The sequence below is a fragment of the Lepus europaeus genome, unplaced genomic scaffold (assembly GCF_033115175.1).
Source record: "Lepus europaeus isolate LE1 unplaced genomic scaffold, mLepTim1.pri SCAFFOLD_426, whole genome shotgun sequence".
In the NCBI taxonomy this organism is placed as follows: Eukaryota; Metazoa; Chordata; class Mammalia; order Lagomorpha; family Leporidae; genus Lepus; species Lepus europaeus.
In genome coordinates this window covers 35,763-53,087 of record NW_026909302.1, presented here as the reverse complement: position 1 = coordinate 53,087, position 17,325 = coordinate 35,763, and the positions used below count along the sequence as shown (strand labels likewise).

At 61.9% G+C, this 17,325-nt stretch overlaps 1 protein-coding gene across 1 annotated transcript in view; it reads right to left on the bottom strand.

The window, feature by feature from the left end:
- Nucleotides 1-218: 218 nt before the first annotated feature.
- The window catches only part of LOC133755391 (katanin-interacting protein-like), a 28,753-nt gene continuing 11,646 nt past the window's right edge, over nucleotides 219-17,325 (bottom strand). The window contains exons 6-15 of the mRNA XM_062185508.1: nucleotides 13,710-13,887; nucleotides 8,788-8,953; nucleotides 6,414-6,574; nucleotides 5,497-5,561; nucleotides 4,757-4,867; nucleotides 3,926-4,065; nucleotides 2,940-3,041; nucleotides 2,263-2,423; nucleotides 2,078-2,166; nucleotides 219-1,539 (exon numbers count right to left, since the gene is read on the bottom strand). Coding sequence (XP_062041492.1) covers nucleotides 1,481-1,539; nucleotides 2,078-2,166; nucleotides 2,263-2,423; nucleotides 2,940-3,041; nucleotides 3,926-4,065; nucleotides 4,757-4,867; nucleotides 5,497-5,561; nucleotides 6,414-6,574; nucleotides 8,788-8,953; nucleotides 13,710-13,887 — 1,232 coding nt within the window. The 3' untranslated portion in view covers nucleotides 219-1,480. The remainder of the gene's footprint in view (nucleotides 1,540-2,077; nucleotides 2,167-2,262; nucleotides 2,424-2,939; nucleotides 3,042-3,925; nucleotides 4,066-4,756; nucleotides 4,868-5,496; nucleotides 5,562-6,413; nucleotides 6,575-8,787; nucleotides 8,954-13,709; nucleotides 13,888-17,325) is intronic.

Here is a 17,325-nt window from a genome sequence, read left to right as displayed (position 1 = left end):
GTGAAAGGGGGTGATGGGAGCATCCTTTCCCACGGGGCTGTGCGTGGATTCAGCGTGCAGCGCCGGGCTCACGGTAACCACGCCACGCGCAGGGGCTGCTTGCCGTGTGCTGGGCAGGCTGAGCCAGGGCCACCCCCCAACTCCGCAGGTGGGGAAGGGGCTCAGCCCAGGCTCTCGGCGTCGTGCGGGCTGCTTCCGGCAAGCGCTGACTCAGGGCTCCCGCCATCTGACCCCATTCCAGCGTGCCAGGCTGCAGCCTTAATAACATCTTTTATTGATTTTGCAAGAAGAAAAAAAAAATAGAAATTTATGTTAGCGTTAACGCCTGTATAGCTTCTCTTCCCTGCTTCCTAAAGCTGCACATCCATCAGTCATTAGCAACATCGTTGGGAGTGTGGGAGCCAACGGCCGCGCGCGGCGCCCCGGCTGTCTCCCCACCATGTGCAGCCGGTCCAGGGTCCCCCCCCGCGTCCCCACGCCTGAGGCCCCCTCTAAGAGCCACGGCCCCGACTGGGGGGGGCCTGGGAGCTGGTTGGGTCTCTCCTGGGAGCCACATAAGCCCGAGGAGTGATGGATCGCACCCGCACAGCAGCCCATCCGCATAGCCACACCCGCGCCCGTATCTGCGGGGCGCTCGGCCGCATAGGATCGCACTGGCACCCGGGCCGGGCTGCCTGCCAGCCGAACAACGGATTAATATTTGGAACGAGAAATTACCCACCCCTGGGAAACCAATTAGGCCCCTGATCCGAGCTTGTTACAGAGATGGAAACAGATGCGCGCGGGGCGTCGCTCAGCGGCGGCACCGGGCTCGCTTCCAGGGCGCTGGGATTTGCTGGCCCGGCGGGCGAGGGGCGGGGAGGGCCCGGAGAGCCGGGGACCCCACAGCAGGGCCTCAGGGGCGCAGGGCACCGACAGGCAGGGAGGAGCGACCAGGGAGAGCCATAGAACAGATCCGGAAGGGGCAGCCGGGGAGTGCAATAGGGGCCGGCTTCTCCAGGCTGAGTTCAAGTACAAGGTGGGCTGTGGTGTGCGGGCCCCAGGTGGGGTGCGCTCCCCGCCTCTGCGTCCACACAGCGTCTGGGTGGGCTCTGCCGGCCCCCTGGCGGCCAGCTCCTCCCTTCTGGGCCTGGCTACAGCACAGTGGGGACCTCAGCAGGACACCCACCCTAAGAGGCCCACACAGCAGGAGCTCCCCTAGAGAGTGGGCCGTGGCCACCGCGACCGACACTGAACACCCAGGAGAGACACTGGTCCCTGAGCCCCCAGAGGAGGCAGGACTGGGCACTGGCTACCCTAGGAAAGACACAGTGTCCCTGGTCTGCCCACCATGCCCCCACCTGTCAGCCCAGTGTGGCTGAGCGGGATCAGACAGGGGAGGCGGGCAGGGATCGCCCTGTGCAGCCCGGAACGGCAGGCCCCCGTGTCCCGGCCGCAGCGCCCGCGAGCTGGCAGCCGGCTCTCCCTCTGGCACCGTGGGTCAGCACCGCCACCGTCTCGCCGGCTCCTTCGTGCTGAGGCAGGTTTTGGGGCGTAAGGCTGTCAGGGCAGAGCATGGGGGTGGCCAGTTACCAGCCGCTGGGGGGCGAGGGCACTGCACAGTCTCTGTGGGAAAACCCATAGCTTAGGTGGCCTGCAGGCCCTCAAACACCCGGCCCCTAGCCCCCTGGCCCCTGGCCCCCTGGCCTGTCCTCTGCCTGGAGTAGGCCCTGGGCATGCCTTTGCTGGTGCCTCGCATCCCATGGGATCCAGTGCCAATATCACCTCCTCCAGGAAGCCCTCGCCTTGGCATCCCCTACTGGTTTCCTCTGAGTGCCTTTCTCCCTTTGCACCTGCAGCCCCGGGCTTACACAAGGCCACACCCGTGCCTGCGGGCAGGTCATTTGTTGCTCAGGGAGGTTCTGCCTTCCCCCACCCGCCCAACCTACCCCCGCCCCCGCCCCGCCCCCTCGGCAGGCTTCTGGGTGGTGGAGAGGCGCCCGTGGGCAGCCAGGGGCGGGGGCGAGGCTGCCGGCTCCTTGTGGGTGGGGACCAGGTGGGAGGGAGCCGGAGGAGCTGGCAGAGGGAGGAGGCTGACCTGGGTCGACGGCGCCCGGCTTCCTCTTGGCGTTCGTCACGATTTGGTTCTCGTTTGTCAGCTGCACGTCCTGGTCCTCTACCTGGGTGCTGGGGGGGAGGGGGGCGGAGACAGGAGGTCGTGTCTGGCCCCGGCCGCGTGGCCCCCGCCGCCCACCCTGGCTGGGGCTGCGGGCCGGAACGCACCTGACGCTGGTGCGTCTCTCCTGGTGCCAGGTGCCGGCGTCGTCCGTGAAGAGGATGGTGTGGTAGGGCATCGTGGGCTCACACGTGGGCAGGATGCCGCCCACCAGGTGGCTCACCATGGCCAGGATCCCATTGTACACGAGCAGGTCGTCGACCAGGAGCTGCAGAGACGACAGCCCCGGGGCCGGTGGGCTCCCCGTCCTCCCTGCCACACCGACCAGCGGGCCTCTGGGAGATGGGTGTCGCCTCCCTGAGCCCACCGGGTCCCGGGCCTGCGTGATTTCGGGGTCTTCAACAGCCAGCAGGAAAGGCAAGTGCTATTAGCCCCATACTGCAGCTGTGCAAACCGAGGTGCGAAGGGCCTATGAATCCCATGAAAACCCTTAGCTATGGTTAGCCCAGGCGGCCGAGCCGGGAGGTCCTGGATGGACCCTGCTTCTTCCTCGTCCTTGAGAACCTCCGCCAAAAGTCACCTCCCACCAAAAGCCAAAAATCAGAACAGAAGAGAAAAGGCGGGTGGATTTGGGCGGCAGCTCTGGGGTCTGGAACTCATTTCCGGGTGGCGATCTCCCAGCACTCAGACCGCCACACATGGTGACTGCCGGCAGCCTACTTACCAATAAGCATAATTACTCCAAAAAACCCCAGAGCCCCAAACCCAGCTAGTAAGTACTTACACCAAACTCCCTCACCCCGCGATGCGGCGTTTTCGCGTAATTCCACAGCTTGATCATGGACACGGTGGTAGGCAGATCGAAAATCACGTACACCCGATTCACCTGCCGGGGGAGCAGACGGGCGTGTCTGGAGGCAGGGGCGCCGGGCGTGGGCAGGGGCTGCGCCCCACGGCGCTGCCCAGGTGGCCAGGCTCGGAGGAGGCGCCGGGCCCGGAATCCCCACCGCCGCCTCTCGCCTCCTCCGAGCCCATCTGGAATCGGAGCACGTGTGGCTGCGTTTGCAGCAAACCGCTGAGCTGGCACGGGGAGGGCCTGCATTCTTGAGTCTGGTGTGGCCCACCGGGGAGTGCCCGCAGCCAGCTGGGACTGTCCCTGGCCTTCCCCCTGGATCGGGCCCAGACACTGCCTGCCCCCCCTCCAGGAATCCACAGGGCTCTGACCCCTGTCTGTCCTCTCTCCCGCTCAGAAATGCAAAGCCAAGCCTCTGTCTCTGACCCTGGGCTGCAGGGTTGAAGAGCCAGCACGGCTGAAGCCAGCTAGGAAAGGAAGACCCCCATAGCTCCACCAGCTGCCCCTCCACCCCCCGCTCAGGGCTCTCAAATATTAGGGCCCCAGTGCAAGACCGAAGGAAGAAGCAAAAACTCCATGTGGGTCCCAGACCCTTGGTCCCAGCCTGTGGCCATGCTCGGGATGTCTGGAGTGGGAGGGGTCGGGGCGGGCTTGGTGGGGGAGGGCCCTGTCTGGGTGTGCCCCTGGAACAGTGAGGGTCAGGGTTATCAAATTCAGCCGCCCTCAGGGCTCCAACAGGAACACTGGGCCCTGTGGCCTCGGGGCGCCAGACAGTGGCACACACCTGCAGACGACACCTGCGGCCCTGTGTGCAGCCAGGTCTCAGGGCTGCTGGGCTGGGAGTGACCCCAGCTGGCCGCCAGTGACCACCTGACCCCTCTGAGCGGCCCGGCTCGTCTCCGCCCCCAGGCACGCACCAGGCCGGGCAGGATGGGAGCCAGCCACATGTGCCTGCCGTCGCTGGTGTCGTTGACTTGGTCGATGAGCTTGTCGGGGGTGCGGGCGTCCCCACACACGCCCTCCAGCGAGTTCACACTGTCCGGGAAGGCGGCGATGTCTGAGGCTGTGTCCAGGAGGCCGTAACCCAGGAGCTGTGTGTGCGGCCGGCACCCAGGGCCCTGGGACTGGCGGGCCTGCTGCTCTGGGCAGCAGTGGGAGAGGGCATAGCTGCGTTAGACCCGCTCTGGGGAGGATGAGAGCCCCGGGGTGCGTGGCTGTGCAGGGGCGGCCAGGTTCAAGTTCACGGGGAAGGGAGTAGAGAGAGCTGGCTGGGGATACGGTGCTCCTGGAGTGGCCAGGGGTGGGGCACAGGGTGGGGCTGGGTGAAACGGGGGCACAACAGCTCACTCCACAGCACTGTCACGAGAGCCAACGGGGCACCATGTACCGAGCCCTGGTTTCTAGAAACATCGGCAGCTCATGTCAAATATTTGGAAGGGCTCGTGGGCTCACAGTGGACAGACGCTGGGGCAGGCACTCCATGAGCCCAGGGCTCCTGGGTTAGGCTCACACCACCTGGAACGCAATGCGGTAACCCCCTTCTCACTGCTGCAGACCTTGTCAGAGCCTTTGGACTGCCCAAGAGCCTGCGCTTCTCTGGGGGCGGCCTCCGGCTTGTGGGCGTCCTGCCGGGTTGTGGCTGGGGGTGGCAGAGCCCAGTGGCATTTTGAAGCCCGGGGCGCTGGTTCCTGGGGGCCCGGCCTGGCTGGCGCCGCCCCGCCCCGCCCCTGCCCACAGATTAAGGATACTGTTCTCGGACAGGGGGATTTTCTCTCCCCGCTCGTCGTACAGCTCCAGGCCGGTGAGGCCGATGTAATAGGGGTCGCCCCAGCTGGTGAGCAGCTGGAACTGGAAAATGACTGGCAGCGCGGATTAAGGAGGAGGGGGCAGAACAAAGAACGAGGGTGACAAGCAGGATTTGGGGGGCGGGGCGGGGCCAGGGTGTGGGGTGATCCCCATGAGACACGTTTCCTCTCTTGCTGAGACTGAGGTCTATCAAAATAAAAGTGGCACTGGATTCCTTGCCTTTAAACTGCGTGTGCCGCGAGACCCTCACCTGCCTCCAGGCCCCCTCCCCCTGGGGACAGGAGTAGGGGGCGGGGTTAGGGAGCATGCAGGATGGGGGGCTCAACAGAGGCCCGTGCCTCAGTTTCCCTGACTGTAAAATGACAAGAACAGAGCGCCCATTCCCACCCACAGGGGGCTAAGCGGGGAGATGTGGGCACCAGGAGGGCTGGGCGTGGCCGTGGCCGGCACAGAGCCCTCTCCTGGCCCTGCGCTCCCAGGAGCAAGCTGGCAGGAGCCCAGGCCAGGCGGTCAGCTCAGCTTTGCAGCCTCTCCCAGCTGGGGGCCCTGGTGCTGCCTCCCCTGAGAGCCCTGGGAGCCCTGCCATCCCCTGCCTCAGTTTCCCTGCGCTGCGCTCCTGCTGGTTTGGCAGCCCAGACCCTGCCGTGGGCGGGGGGAGGTGCCGGTGAAGGGACAAGGATACAGCCGCACGGCATCAGCGGGGCCTCGTAGTCCATGCTCGGCCGCTCCAGGCTCTGTGTGTCGGGCCTGAGAAGACAAAACACAGCTCCGTGAAGATCCGGACAGCCCAGGGCAGGCCGAGCAGAGGGGCCACATGCCCGTCCGGGGCCCAGGGAGGTGCGGTGACTGTTCAGGGCCACGCAGCTGGTGGCTGGTGGGAGGGGCTGTGACCTGAGGCTGCGGGGGGTGGGGGGGACCGCTGCCCCTCCCTTAACCCCCACCTGCTGCCTGCCCCAGAGAGCCCACGCTGTATGGGACGGATGGGCAGGGGGGGCCAGGCTACCTTACATCTCTCCGAGGAGGCAGCTGTGGGCGGGGCCCCAGGGAGCCTTCCAGGCAGGGGAGGGGCAGAGCAAAGGCCCTGTGGGGGTTAGGAGCTGGGCAGGGGGTGTCTGCCCCAGACAGGAGCCAGAGGGACTCGAGCGCCAGGGGCCTGGTGGGCAGAGGGAAGGGAGAGGAGGGGGGAGGGGGGAGGGAGCTGAAGGGTTTGGCCTCAGTTTACAAATCTATAAAATGGGTGTAACAACCCCTACTTCAACACGTGGTTGGGAGCAGCAGGCACAGAGCTGGCCCTGGGGCGGGAGAGGCCCCTTCTCTTCCCTCTCGCCTCCCTCCACATCACCCCCTCCTCCTCCTCCCCTGGGATTTTCTGCCTGGTCTGTGGGTGGTACCCTTCAGTCTCCCCTGGCTCCCCCTCCGTCTCGAGGCGACTGCTCCCCACGACCAGCTACAGTGGAGGGAACAGCCACTGTGTTTCACGTGCGTGGCCTGTGGCATTTGGACATGGTTGGGGGGTGTGGTTTACAGGGGTACACTCAGCGTCTACGAATGGTTCTGCATGCCTACCCCCGCCCCCCGAGGCCCCAGCCATGCGCTCACCTCCTAGCGGGCTGGGGCAGCCGTGGCCCGGCCTGCAGGTAGTCCACAAACAGCACTTCCTGGGCAAAGTCGAAGTGGCAGTGGCCTGGGCCCTTGCGGATGAGGAAGCCATCCGGAGGGGAGATGCGCGAGCCATCCAAGGACACGTGGACGACCTTGGCCTGGCCGACAAGAAAGCAAGCCCTGCTCAAGGACAGGAAGTGGCGTGGGGGCGAGAGCTGGGGGGTGCGGGTAGCCTGTCTCCCAGACCAAGGTCCGACCCTCAGCATCACCCCTACTCCACGTCTGAGGCTGCTCTGGGCAGAGAGCGGAGGGCCCTGCCGTCTGCGGGCTCCGGCATCCATTCCCAGCCCCCAAGTTTCAGGCCTCACCAGCTTCGCCAGCGGCAGCAGCCTGCTGGGGAATGGCGTGGCGGCCAAGGGCGTGGGTGCAGGTGCTCTGACACCTGCCACTAGTGGTAGCTGGGCAAGTTACGGAGCTTCCCCAGGCCTCTCCTTCCTCATCTGTTAAATGGGCACACGACGGGTTGTCTGGGCAAAGTGCCCTGAACAGTGGCCAGCAGGAAATCTCTCCCCGTGCTGGCCTGTGGTGCTGCTACTCCAGACTGGCCCACAGGTCCACACCTCTCCCTGCACTACCCCTGGGCCAGCAGGAGCCGCCTGTCTCTCCTTTCCCGGAGCTCAGTGCCTCCTTCTGGGCAGGTGCTGGCCAGCGGCGTCCTCAGTGGTCACTGGGTCTCTCGGTGGCACAGACGCCAGCCAGACTATCCCCCTGTCTGTCTAAGGGCTTGCTGTTTCCACAGGGATTTGGGCCAGCCCTCCTCCGGCCCCACCCCCGATTCTAGGTGTCCAGGATCTGCTGGGGTGTGTGCTAAGTGCCGGGGGGGGGGGGGGGGGGGAGGGAGGGGCCGGCCAGTCTCAATACCTGCACAGAACAGTGAGCCTGGCTCCCGGCTCGGGTGTCCCCAGGCTCTGGTCCCGCACTCTGTGTCTCTCCCTTCTGCCCTCTTCCGGGGCGGGGATGAGGGGGTTTGCAGCCTGGGCCAGGCCAGCTCCATTGGCGCTGACTCCCAGGTTTCTGCTGGCTCTCTGCTCTGCTGGACACGGCGCTGGCAGGTGAGCCTGCCGCTGCCAGGGCTGGAGCCCGCTGGCTGGAGTCGCGGAAGGTGAACCCAGCAACAGAGGCCCAGGAAGCTCCTGTCTTCCCTCCAAGGCCGCACCTCCTCCTCCAGGCAGCACCCCTGACTTCCCCAGGCAGAGCTGGGCCCCTGCGCTCTGTTCACGCCCCGGCAGAAGGTTCCCGTTATCGCCTCCCCCTTAGAGCTGGGGAGATTCAGTCAGAGAGGCAAAGCCATTTGCCCAGGGCCCCCCGAAGGGCTCTGAAGCCCCATCCCAGGAGTCCAAGGCCCTGGCTTCTGCACACCCGCCAGGGGCTGTGGGAACAGGAGTCGCCCCATCTTTCCCGCTGCACCAGGCGATCTGTCCTCGCAGGCCACGTGTGCCTCCCTTGTCTCCCTCAGCCCCGTGTGGCCGCCGGCCCCGGCACCAAGGCTGCTGGGCCAGATGTGGGAGGCAGGCGCTCCGGGTTCAGCCTTGCAGGTGGGGAGAGGCGGGACCCCTGCGGCACAGGGACACACAGCTGGCTCTGCCCCTGCCACGCCGGGAGGGCCAGGGGCTCTGGGTCCACTGAGACTGTACCCTTGCTTTGTCAGCTGTGGTGTGGCAAAGGCGACGCCAGCCCAGGGGAATCAGGTCACTGGCAGCGGGCAGAGCTGAGGCTCCAATGCCTGTGCCCAGGCCTCGCTGTGTCGCTATGTCGCTGTGTGGCTGGGCTTGTGGTGGCCTCAGCAGGGGAGGGACAAACGCTGACTCCTTCTTAGAAGCCCCCAGCCAGGGAAGAGCACGGGGGGAGGGTAGGGGGGCGGGGGAGTCACAGGCGCAGGCCCAAAGTCCGGCCGGCCTGGGTGGGCCTCGGGACCTTTCTGCCCTGCCGGATGGGGGTGTTGCACCTGCTTCCCAGAGCCTGCGTGGTGCAGCCAACAAAACGGCTCTCAGCATGGGCCTGGCGCCACTCTGCTTCCTGGAAGGGGGGGTGGGGAGCTACGGCAGACCCCCCTCCCGCCTCCCTTTGTCCCCAAGACCAGAAGCCATGGGGCTCTGATGCTGCCCGCCCGCCTGAGGCCGCCCCTGGCTCTTGGGTCTGCGCCTGCTGTTTGCGGGAGGAACCAGAAGCTGGCTCTCTACTCCCTTGCTTGCTGGGTGTCAGCCCCGGCTCCATCTGGAAAGTTCGGGTGGATTTATGCTCCTCTCCGCTGCCACACCGGCCATTCATCAAGGAGCCGCTGCCCTGACAGTGGCCACCGTCGCCGGCTTACCCCACGGTACGTGTCCTCTGGAGATTTATTGTAGTTCCAGAAGCGCAGGCCGGTGATGCTTTGGGCTCTGTCGAAGCGGATTGTGACCAGGTGGTCCCGCCCTGGCGAGAAGGGGGTCAGCCACATGTGCTCATCCTCTGTGGTGATGTTGGTGCCGTCGATCAATCTGCAGGAGGTGGGGCCAGAGTAGGGGGCGGGGTAGGGATCACCAAGGGGCCAGTGTCCACTCAGCCCTGCCCTTCCACCCCGTCGAAGCCCCCTGCCCAGTGCTAGCCAGGCTGGATCGGGCTCAGGAAGGGGCGGCGTAGAGACCAATGAGGCCAAGAGTGAGGGGCGTCTCTCATCTGAGATCAGAGGGCGTCTGCAGGGAGGAGAGGGGCAGCCCAGGCGGTCCCGGAGCTGAGAGGGGGCAGGGGCCGTTTTCTGAAGCCTTTAGCCCCCTGATTCCGTTGCTGGGATTTTCTTTGCCCATTTGGAAAATCTACTCCACACCTTGGAAAGGCTCTCTGCCTAAAGATGTTCACAACAGTGTTATTTATTCTGGCAAGAAAATAAAAATAAAAAAAAAAAAAAGACAATAAAAGATCTGGAGCTGGGGCGGGGAGTGAGACAGGCGTGCACAGTGGTCTGCGACGTGTTGGCCGTGAGGACACTGCAGGAGCAGGGAAAGGGCAGGCCTGGACGCAGGGACGCCGACCGTGAGCCTGGGAGACGAGGACCAGGCCTAGGGGAGACGAGGCGGAAGCACAGGCATTTGCGGGTTAGGGGGATGAAGGGGACTCTTCTCTGTATGTCCCAGACTGTAAAACCGAAGTCAGTGTGTCTCTTCTTCCTCACGCTACAGGACAGAGAGGGGCAAACACTGGATGGACTTGACAACTCCTGACTGGGGACAAGGACAGGAAGGGGCAGGTGACTCTAGCTGGTCTGGCCTCACTGTGCTCCGTAGCCACGGGCCTGGGCATCCCATGGAAACCCCAGGCCTTAGGCAGGAGCCCCCAGCACCCAAGCTCTTCCCAGCCACTGTTCTGAACTTGTCTCCTTGGCCCCAGACAAGTCTGTCCTCGCCAGTGGGTGGTCCCCCCTGCGTGGGACATCCTGCCTTCACCTTCCCGAATCTGCCCATTGTTCCAAGGACCCTCCTGCCTCAGGCTACCTTGGACTTCCCAGCTTGGCTCAGCCCAGACCCCAGGCCCTGGTCCCTGGGACTTGGGTCCGGCCATCAACCCCACCCCCCAACTCCACATCCCTGGAATCCTGGGCAATGCAGGCTGCTGTCACGTTTGTTGGATTTTAAAATAAACTTTTGTTTCTCTTTACATTTCTAAGTTTGGGGTTTGGCATAAATCTTAACAGTCGAAGCGTTCATCCAATGAGGTCGAGTTTCTCTCTTGCTCTAAAAGGCTGTTACTAGATTGATGGATGGTGCGTCTTACAGCTGCTGGCACCTTGGAACGGAGGCAGTTCAGCCGCTCACCGCTGGGCGTGTGTGGAGCTGAGCTGAGCGCTGTCACTGGAGAACCTTTATTTCCTGTCAGTCCTAGAAGTGGGGTCACCTCTGCGGCAAAGCAGGTGCATGGCCGTGCAGACAATGACCCCCAGCACGGACAGCTGGCAGGGCGGAGACACCCTTGGGAATCCACACGGATTCCCAGTGTTGCCTAGAAACAGTGGCCATCCCAGTAGCAGTGAGCATCCCCACTGGCTGGATTATGGCCTCTAACTACCATTTCCCACACACAGGGACCAGGGCCTCTCAGGGAAATGGCTGGATTGCTGGTCCTGGACAAGAAACAGACACGAGGAGCCTGGAGCCTCCCGAACCCTTGGGAGTCGAGGAAGCTGGCAGAGATGAGGCCTCTCAGGGGACTTGGAGGTGGGGAGAGGCTGGCACTGCGGCCGGCACAGCAGGTTTAGCAGCTGCTTGTGAGGTTGGCATCCCGTTAGCAATGCCGGTTCCAAGGCCCAGCTGTTCCACTTCTGATCCAGCTCCCTGCTAATGCGCCTGGGAAGGAAATGGAAGATGGCTCCAGTGTGTGGGCCCCTGCCACCCACATGGGAGACTGGGAGGGAATTTCTGGCTGGTGGCATTGGCCTGGCCTAGTGTCAGTGTTGCAACCATTTGGGGAGTGAACCAGTGATGGAAGAAGATCTCTCTCTCCCTCTCTCTCTGCTGCTCTGCCTTTCAAATAAATTAATTGATTAAAAAATAAATAAAAGGAGCCCCCGTGCCCAACAGGGGAGAATCTGGGCATCAGTAAGGATAAAAATGGCGATGAATTAAAATTCTTCATCTAGGCTGGCGCCGTGGCTCAATAGGCTAATCCTCCGCCTGCGGCGCTGGCACCCCGGGTTCTAGTCCCGGTTGGGGAGCCGGATTCTATCCCGGTTGTCCCTCTTCCAGGCCAGCTCTCTGCTATGGCCAGGGAGTGCAGTGGAGGATGGCCCAAGACCTTGGGCCCTGCACCTGCAAGGGAGACCAGGAGAAGCACTTGGCTCCTGGCTTCGGATCAGCGTGGTGCACCGGCTGCAGTGGCCATTGAGGGATGAAACAACGGCAAAGGAAGACCTTTCTCTCTGTCTCTCTCTCTCACTGTTCACTCTGCCTGTCCAAAAAAAAAAATTTCTTCGTCTATACTCATGCTTCTAATGAGTTTCTAATGAGCTCCAGAAGAAACAGACAAATGTTTCCCAGGGTGCCAGAGATACACCTTGTTATTCCAAAAACTGGACAAAAAATAAAATAAAACAAGGGCATGCAGACTGAAGCGCTGAGGCGGCCTTCCCTGTGGGAATCGGACAAGTCCACACACGGTGAAGGGAAGGGCTCTCTTTCCTGCCGTAACATGAGATGAGCAGGAGAAGGGCCGGCCGGCAGGCCTGGAAGGTTCCCTGAGAGGGAGGCAGCTGCAGGCAGCAGGTGTGACCGGCAGCCACTGTCACCGTGACCCTGGCAGCCACGCCGTGCACAGAAGCTGCCGCCCCTTACCCACAGTTTTACTCTCCACAGTTTCAGATCCCCGGGTCCAAAAAGTACTACATGGAAAATTCCAGAAAGAAATAACTTCTAAAGTTTTCAATAGCTCTTATTAGGACATGTTATCACAATTTTTCTTATTATGATTTATAGTTGTTAATCTCTTAGTAGGCCTAATTTATTTATTTATTTTTTAAAGATTTATTTTATTTATTTGAAAGAAAGTTACAGAGAGAGGGAGAGCCAGAGAGAGGTTTTCCATTCCACTGGTTCACTCCCCAGATGGCTGCGATGGCCAGAGCTGAGCTGATCCGAAGCCAGGAGCCAGGAGCTTCTTCTGGGTCTCCCACATGGGTGCAGGGGCCCAAGGACTTGGGCCATCTTGTACTGCTTTCCCAGGCCATAGCAGAGAGCTAGATCGGAAGTGGAGCAGCTGGGTCTCGAACAGGCAGCCATATGGGATGCCAGCACTTCAGGCCAGGGCATTAACCCGCTGCGCCACAGTGCCAGCCCCCTGGGCCTAATTTATAAAGTGAACTTTATCAGGGGTACGCCTGGCATGTACAGGGCTCAGGACCGTTGCAGTATCGGGCACCTGCCAGGGCTCTTGGGATGGATGCCCCATGGATAAGGAGGACAACTGTCCATGTCCCAGCGGCCACGCACTGCAACTTCTAGGCCATCATCTTGTCCCCAGAGCGATGCCTCGGTCTGACGAGGTCTGTACACCAGAGACATGGGGAGTGAGGGACAGCCTAAACAGCACCATCGAGACACAGCCAGTAAAACCCAGACTGCACAGGGCAAAAAAACCCTGCTTCCTTCCACGGCGATTTACAAGGGAAAAAAATTGGACCTTTGGGAGCGGTGATGGGAGGCTACAGACATCTCAAACCGTCTTGATGCTGGACCTCACGGGGCATCCCAGGCAAGCAAAATGGGCTAAAAAGGCTGGGGGAGGGAGAATACGACCCCACTGGGGATCTGGGAACACAAGGGATCCCCGTGAGGTTTTCAGAGCCGGTCCTGAGATGACATTCATCCCAGTCACGCTGACGGAGATGACGTTTTGAGTCCTGTGGTTTAGAGACCAGGATATTGAGGGGGAAATGCAGGCAGGCTGGGGATTTGCTGTGAGCCCTTCTGGGCAGAGGGCTGGATGAGCAGGCTGGGCCGGGAGCTAGGGACACAGGCTCCGTGTCTACATCCCCAGGAGGGTGGCCTGCCAGGATGCGAGGTGGCAGTGGCCCAAGGGCGGTCGGTGCCAGCAGGGGGTGAGGGCCAGCTTCTGGGGGGGCAGGCGGGAGCCCGCCAGCGACCCAGCTCCAACACCAGGTATGACCGCCATCATCATCACCATCACTGCTCTTGCTAGAAAGGTTACGGAACTTACCTATGGGTGGCATGGGGCACAGGTGGGATTTGAACTCCTGTCCCTGATTCCCTGGATGCCTCCCCTCGTTCATAGCGCCAGGCAGGGCCCAGGCAGGGCCCAGGCCCTGGAGCAGGGGGTGACAGAGTCCCCGGGGAGCAATGCCTCAGCTGCAGCTCGTCCAGTTCTGACTGCATCTACCTTTGGCTTAGGAGCTCTGACAAACGCAGCACAAAGAGGCCTCCCTGGCCCTGACCTCCAACCCCCGCCAGGGGGCCGGGGTTGCTCACGCGTGAATGCAGAGCCGGCACCTGTGTGTGAGGCGTGGCGCTCAGCATGGTGGGGAACATGCTGACCACAGCTCTGTCTGCGGGCACAAGACCCTGGTGGCCCTGTGGGGGCGGGGGATCACCTTCTTCCCCCCAGCCTCAGTTTCCCTCGGTCACAGGGTCTTGGCTGCGGGGCGGCCGAGAGCAGGTGGCCCATGGGATGTTTCTTGATGTTTGTGCCTGAGGTCAAAGAAACAGAACGGGGTCCCCCCGACCCCGCTGTCCTGCGAGCAACGCTACTCACTTGTCCAGGGTGCGGGAGTCGTCCGTGTACTCGGGGAGGTCGTTCAAGTCTCTGGGGGAGGCAGAGATCTGGGACAGGCTGATGGGCAGGGCCTGGCCGTCCCGGCTCACCACTTCCAGGCCGGTGAGGCCCAGGTAGTGCAGGTCCCCCCACGAGGCCGTAAAGTTCAGCAGCAGGCCTGCGACAGGAGGGAGGGGTGGCCCCCGTCAGCGCCCAGGCTCCGGGGGATGGAGACGGAGGACGAATGATCTTCGGCCTCTGCCACCCACCTGCTGGAACCCAGATCAGAACAGAAGTGTCCGGCGCCTGGGCGCCACCTCTTCCCCCTGGGACTCTCAGGAGCAGGCCTCTGCCCCCCGTTACAGAGGGGCTCCGGGTGCCGTTCGTGGGACAGGGACAGGTCTGGATGCGGGCCAAGGAGTGGGCGTGGATGAGAGGGGGCAGGAGAAATGCCACTTTCCCTTGTGAAGACAAAAGGGACGCAGCCCGGCCTCTCCCCCGCCTGGCGCCTCTGTTTGCCTGGCAAGATGCACCGGGAACCTGCCTAAACCGGGGCCACTCCGAGAGCCATTTCTCTCCTTTTACAGCGGACATCCACGTTCTGTATCCACGTGCCTCTGGGGTATCAATTAGTGTTTACGCAAACGGAAATTCATTGTGGGATTTCTCCCCCATCTCTGCACCCTCGGCAGTGCGTCTGGGGACCGTGCAGGTGACAGGGCCAGTGCTGTTTCCGGCTGGTGCTCACTCAGCCTGCCAGCCCGCCTCCTCCTGGTTGGGGGACCCTGATGAAGCGCCCCAGGCCCATCCACAGTGTTGGCAGGGCTGGCACCTCTCCCCGGGCTCCGGCGCTGGGCTGATGCTGGGCCCGGCCAGAGCTGTATTTCCCACCTCTCGCCTCCCTTCTTCCTCCCTTCTTCCTCACCTACACGATTCATGGGGATTGGCTGAAGGCCCTGGAACAGCTGTGGGATCTGTCAGGAAGCAGAAATGCTTGTTTCTTTTTTTTTTTTTTTTTTTTGACAGGCAGAGTGGACAGTGAGAGAGAGGCAGAGAGAAAGGTCCTCCTTTTGCCGTTGGTTCACCCTCCAATGGCCGCCGCGGTAGCGTGCTGCAGCCGGCGCACCACGCTGTTCCGATGGCAGGAGCCAGGTGCTTATCCTGGTCTCCCATGGGGTGCAGAGCCCAAACACTTGGGCCATCCTCCACTGCACTCCCTGGCCACAGCAGAGAGCTGGCCTGGAAGAGGGGCAACCGGGACAGGATCGGTGCCCCGACCGGGACTAGAACCCAGTGTGCCGGCGCCGCAAGGCAGAGGATTAGCCTGTTGAGCCACGGCGCCGGCCAGAAATGCTTGTTTCTACACCCAGGCCCTCCAGGGGCCAGCACTGCAGTGCAGCAGGGTTAAGCTGCCTCCCACATGAGTGCCGGTTCGAGTCCTGGCTGTGCCACTTCTGCTCCAGGTTCCTTGCTAATGCGACTGAGGAAAGCAGCAGAAGACGGCCCCCGCCACTCGGAGACGCGGATGGAGCTCCAGGCTTCTGGCTTCAGCCTGACCCAACCCCAGCTGTTGCAGCCATTTGGGGAAGTGAACCAGCTAATGAAGATCCCTCTCTCTCTCTGTCTCTGATGCATCACTCTGCCTTTTAAATAAATAAAAAATCAATAAGCAAATAAACCAGACCTCCAAGAGTCCCCAGATGGACAGGACTGAAGAGCAGGGAGGAGACGGGGAGGAAAGCAGAGCAGAGGGGTGGCACGAGGCACCACGGTCTGAGAACACCTTTATCTGGAGCCAGCAACGTGAGAAACCAGCGGCCCTGAGATCTTAGCTGCACAAAACGGAACCAAACCAAATTCTGTTTTTTGGTTAACTCAGCTTGAATATGGATTCCATTGTGAAAGAAAGAGAGAAAGAGAGAGAGAGAAAGAGAAAGAAAGAGAGAGAAAAAGAAAGAAAGAGAGAGAGAGAGAAAGGGAGGGAGGGAGGGAGGGAGGGAAGAGAAGAGGAAAGAAAAGAAATCCGATGAACATAGGAACATGGGGACACCATGTTCTCAAACGTGCTTCCTCCCATTCCGGCTTCAGTACCAGCTGTGTGATGGGCCTCAGCTGCTCTATCTAATCTGGGAAATGGGCATCATAGGAGCTGGGAGCACTCTCTGGGAGAAGGCAGGGAAGCCCCGGCCTGGCGCCTGCCTGGGAGATGAGGGTGCCTCAGCTAGGCTCTCACCCAACATTAGCTGGGCCTTTTAAGTTGCTCTGTCCCTTCATGGCCCTGGGATGCTGTGAGGATTCGAAATCAGATGGCTTCCTCTGTGGTTTTTTTTTTTTTTTTTTTTTTTTTGGACAGGCAGAGTGGACAGTGAGAGAGAGAGACAGAGAGAAAGGTCTTCCTTTACCGTTGGTTCACCCTTCAATGGCCGCTGCGGCCGGCGCGCTGCAGCCGGCACACCGCGCTGATCCGAAGCCAGGAGCCAGGTGCTTCTCCTGGTCTCCCATGGGGTACAGGGCCCGAGCACTTGGGCCATCCTCCACTTCACTCCCTGGCCACAGCAGAGAGCTGACCTGGAAGAGGGGCAACCGGGACAGGATCCGGCACCCCGACCAGGACTAGAACCCAGTGTGCTGGCGCCGCAGGCGGAGGATTAGCCTAGTGAGCCGCGGTGCCGGCGTCCTCTTTTCTAAGAGATGATTTGTCCTTGTGGAGAGGGGGAAGGAGGGGTGACTTTTCAGTGGGGACGATGAGGAAGAGCAGGGGTGTGGGGGACACTGGGGGCACTGATCTGACCAAGGGCTCAGCCCTCCAGTGGCTGGGAAGGCGGACCCCTGACAGCTCACCCCTGGGTTCCTCGCTGGCTGCACTGCCTGAAGAGCCCCCACCCCCTCCCCGGGCAGCCCAACCCAGTGACGTGTGCACACAGGTGCAAAAGGGCCCTGCCTGTCACTCTACCCTGGGTAGCTCCCAGGCCATCCCCACTTCCCAACTCCCTGTGCAGCTGCCCAAGGCCCTGATGTGGCTGCTTCCCATTCCCCCAAAACACCACCTCACAGCCCAGCAGGGAATGGGCAGTGTCAGCAGCGGGCGGAGAGGGAAGGCCTCCCAGGCTGAGGTCCAGCGATGGCGAGGGGCCAGGGGAGCAAGTGCTCGGGCTAGAGCTCAGAGATGTTCCGGCTTCAGTCCAGAGGGAGAGGGTGGTGGGGAGGCGGCAGAGGGAGCATGACAATGTCACAGCTCTTGTTTTCAGGAAAAACTGGAGCGGGAAGCCAGACTGCCAGGATCGTGTCCCTGGCACCTGTTAACAGGGCGTGGAAATGGGCCCACAGTCAGCCGTGACCTTGGCCTGAGGGTTCCTTAGGACATGGAGGTGATGATGAGGCGTGTGTGGATTAAGAGGGGGACTGTTGAGGCCGGCATTGTGACCAGCGTTGCGGTATAGCAGGCAAAGCCACCACTTGAGACACCAGTGTCCCAAAGGATCGCCGGTTCGAGTCCCGGCTGCTCCACTTCCGGTCCAGCTCCCTGCTAATGCGCCTGGGAAAGCAGCAGAGGATGGCCCAGGGTGCTTGGGCCCCTGCCACCCTTGTGAGAGACGTGGGTGGAGTTCCTGGTTCC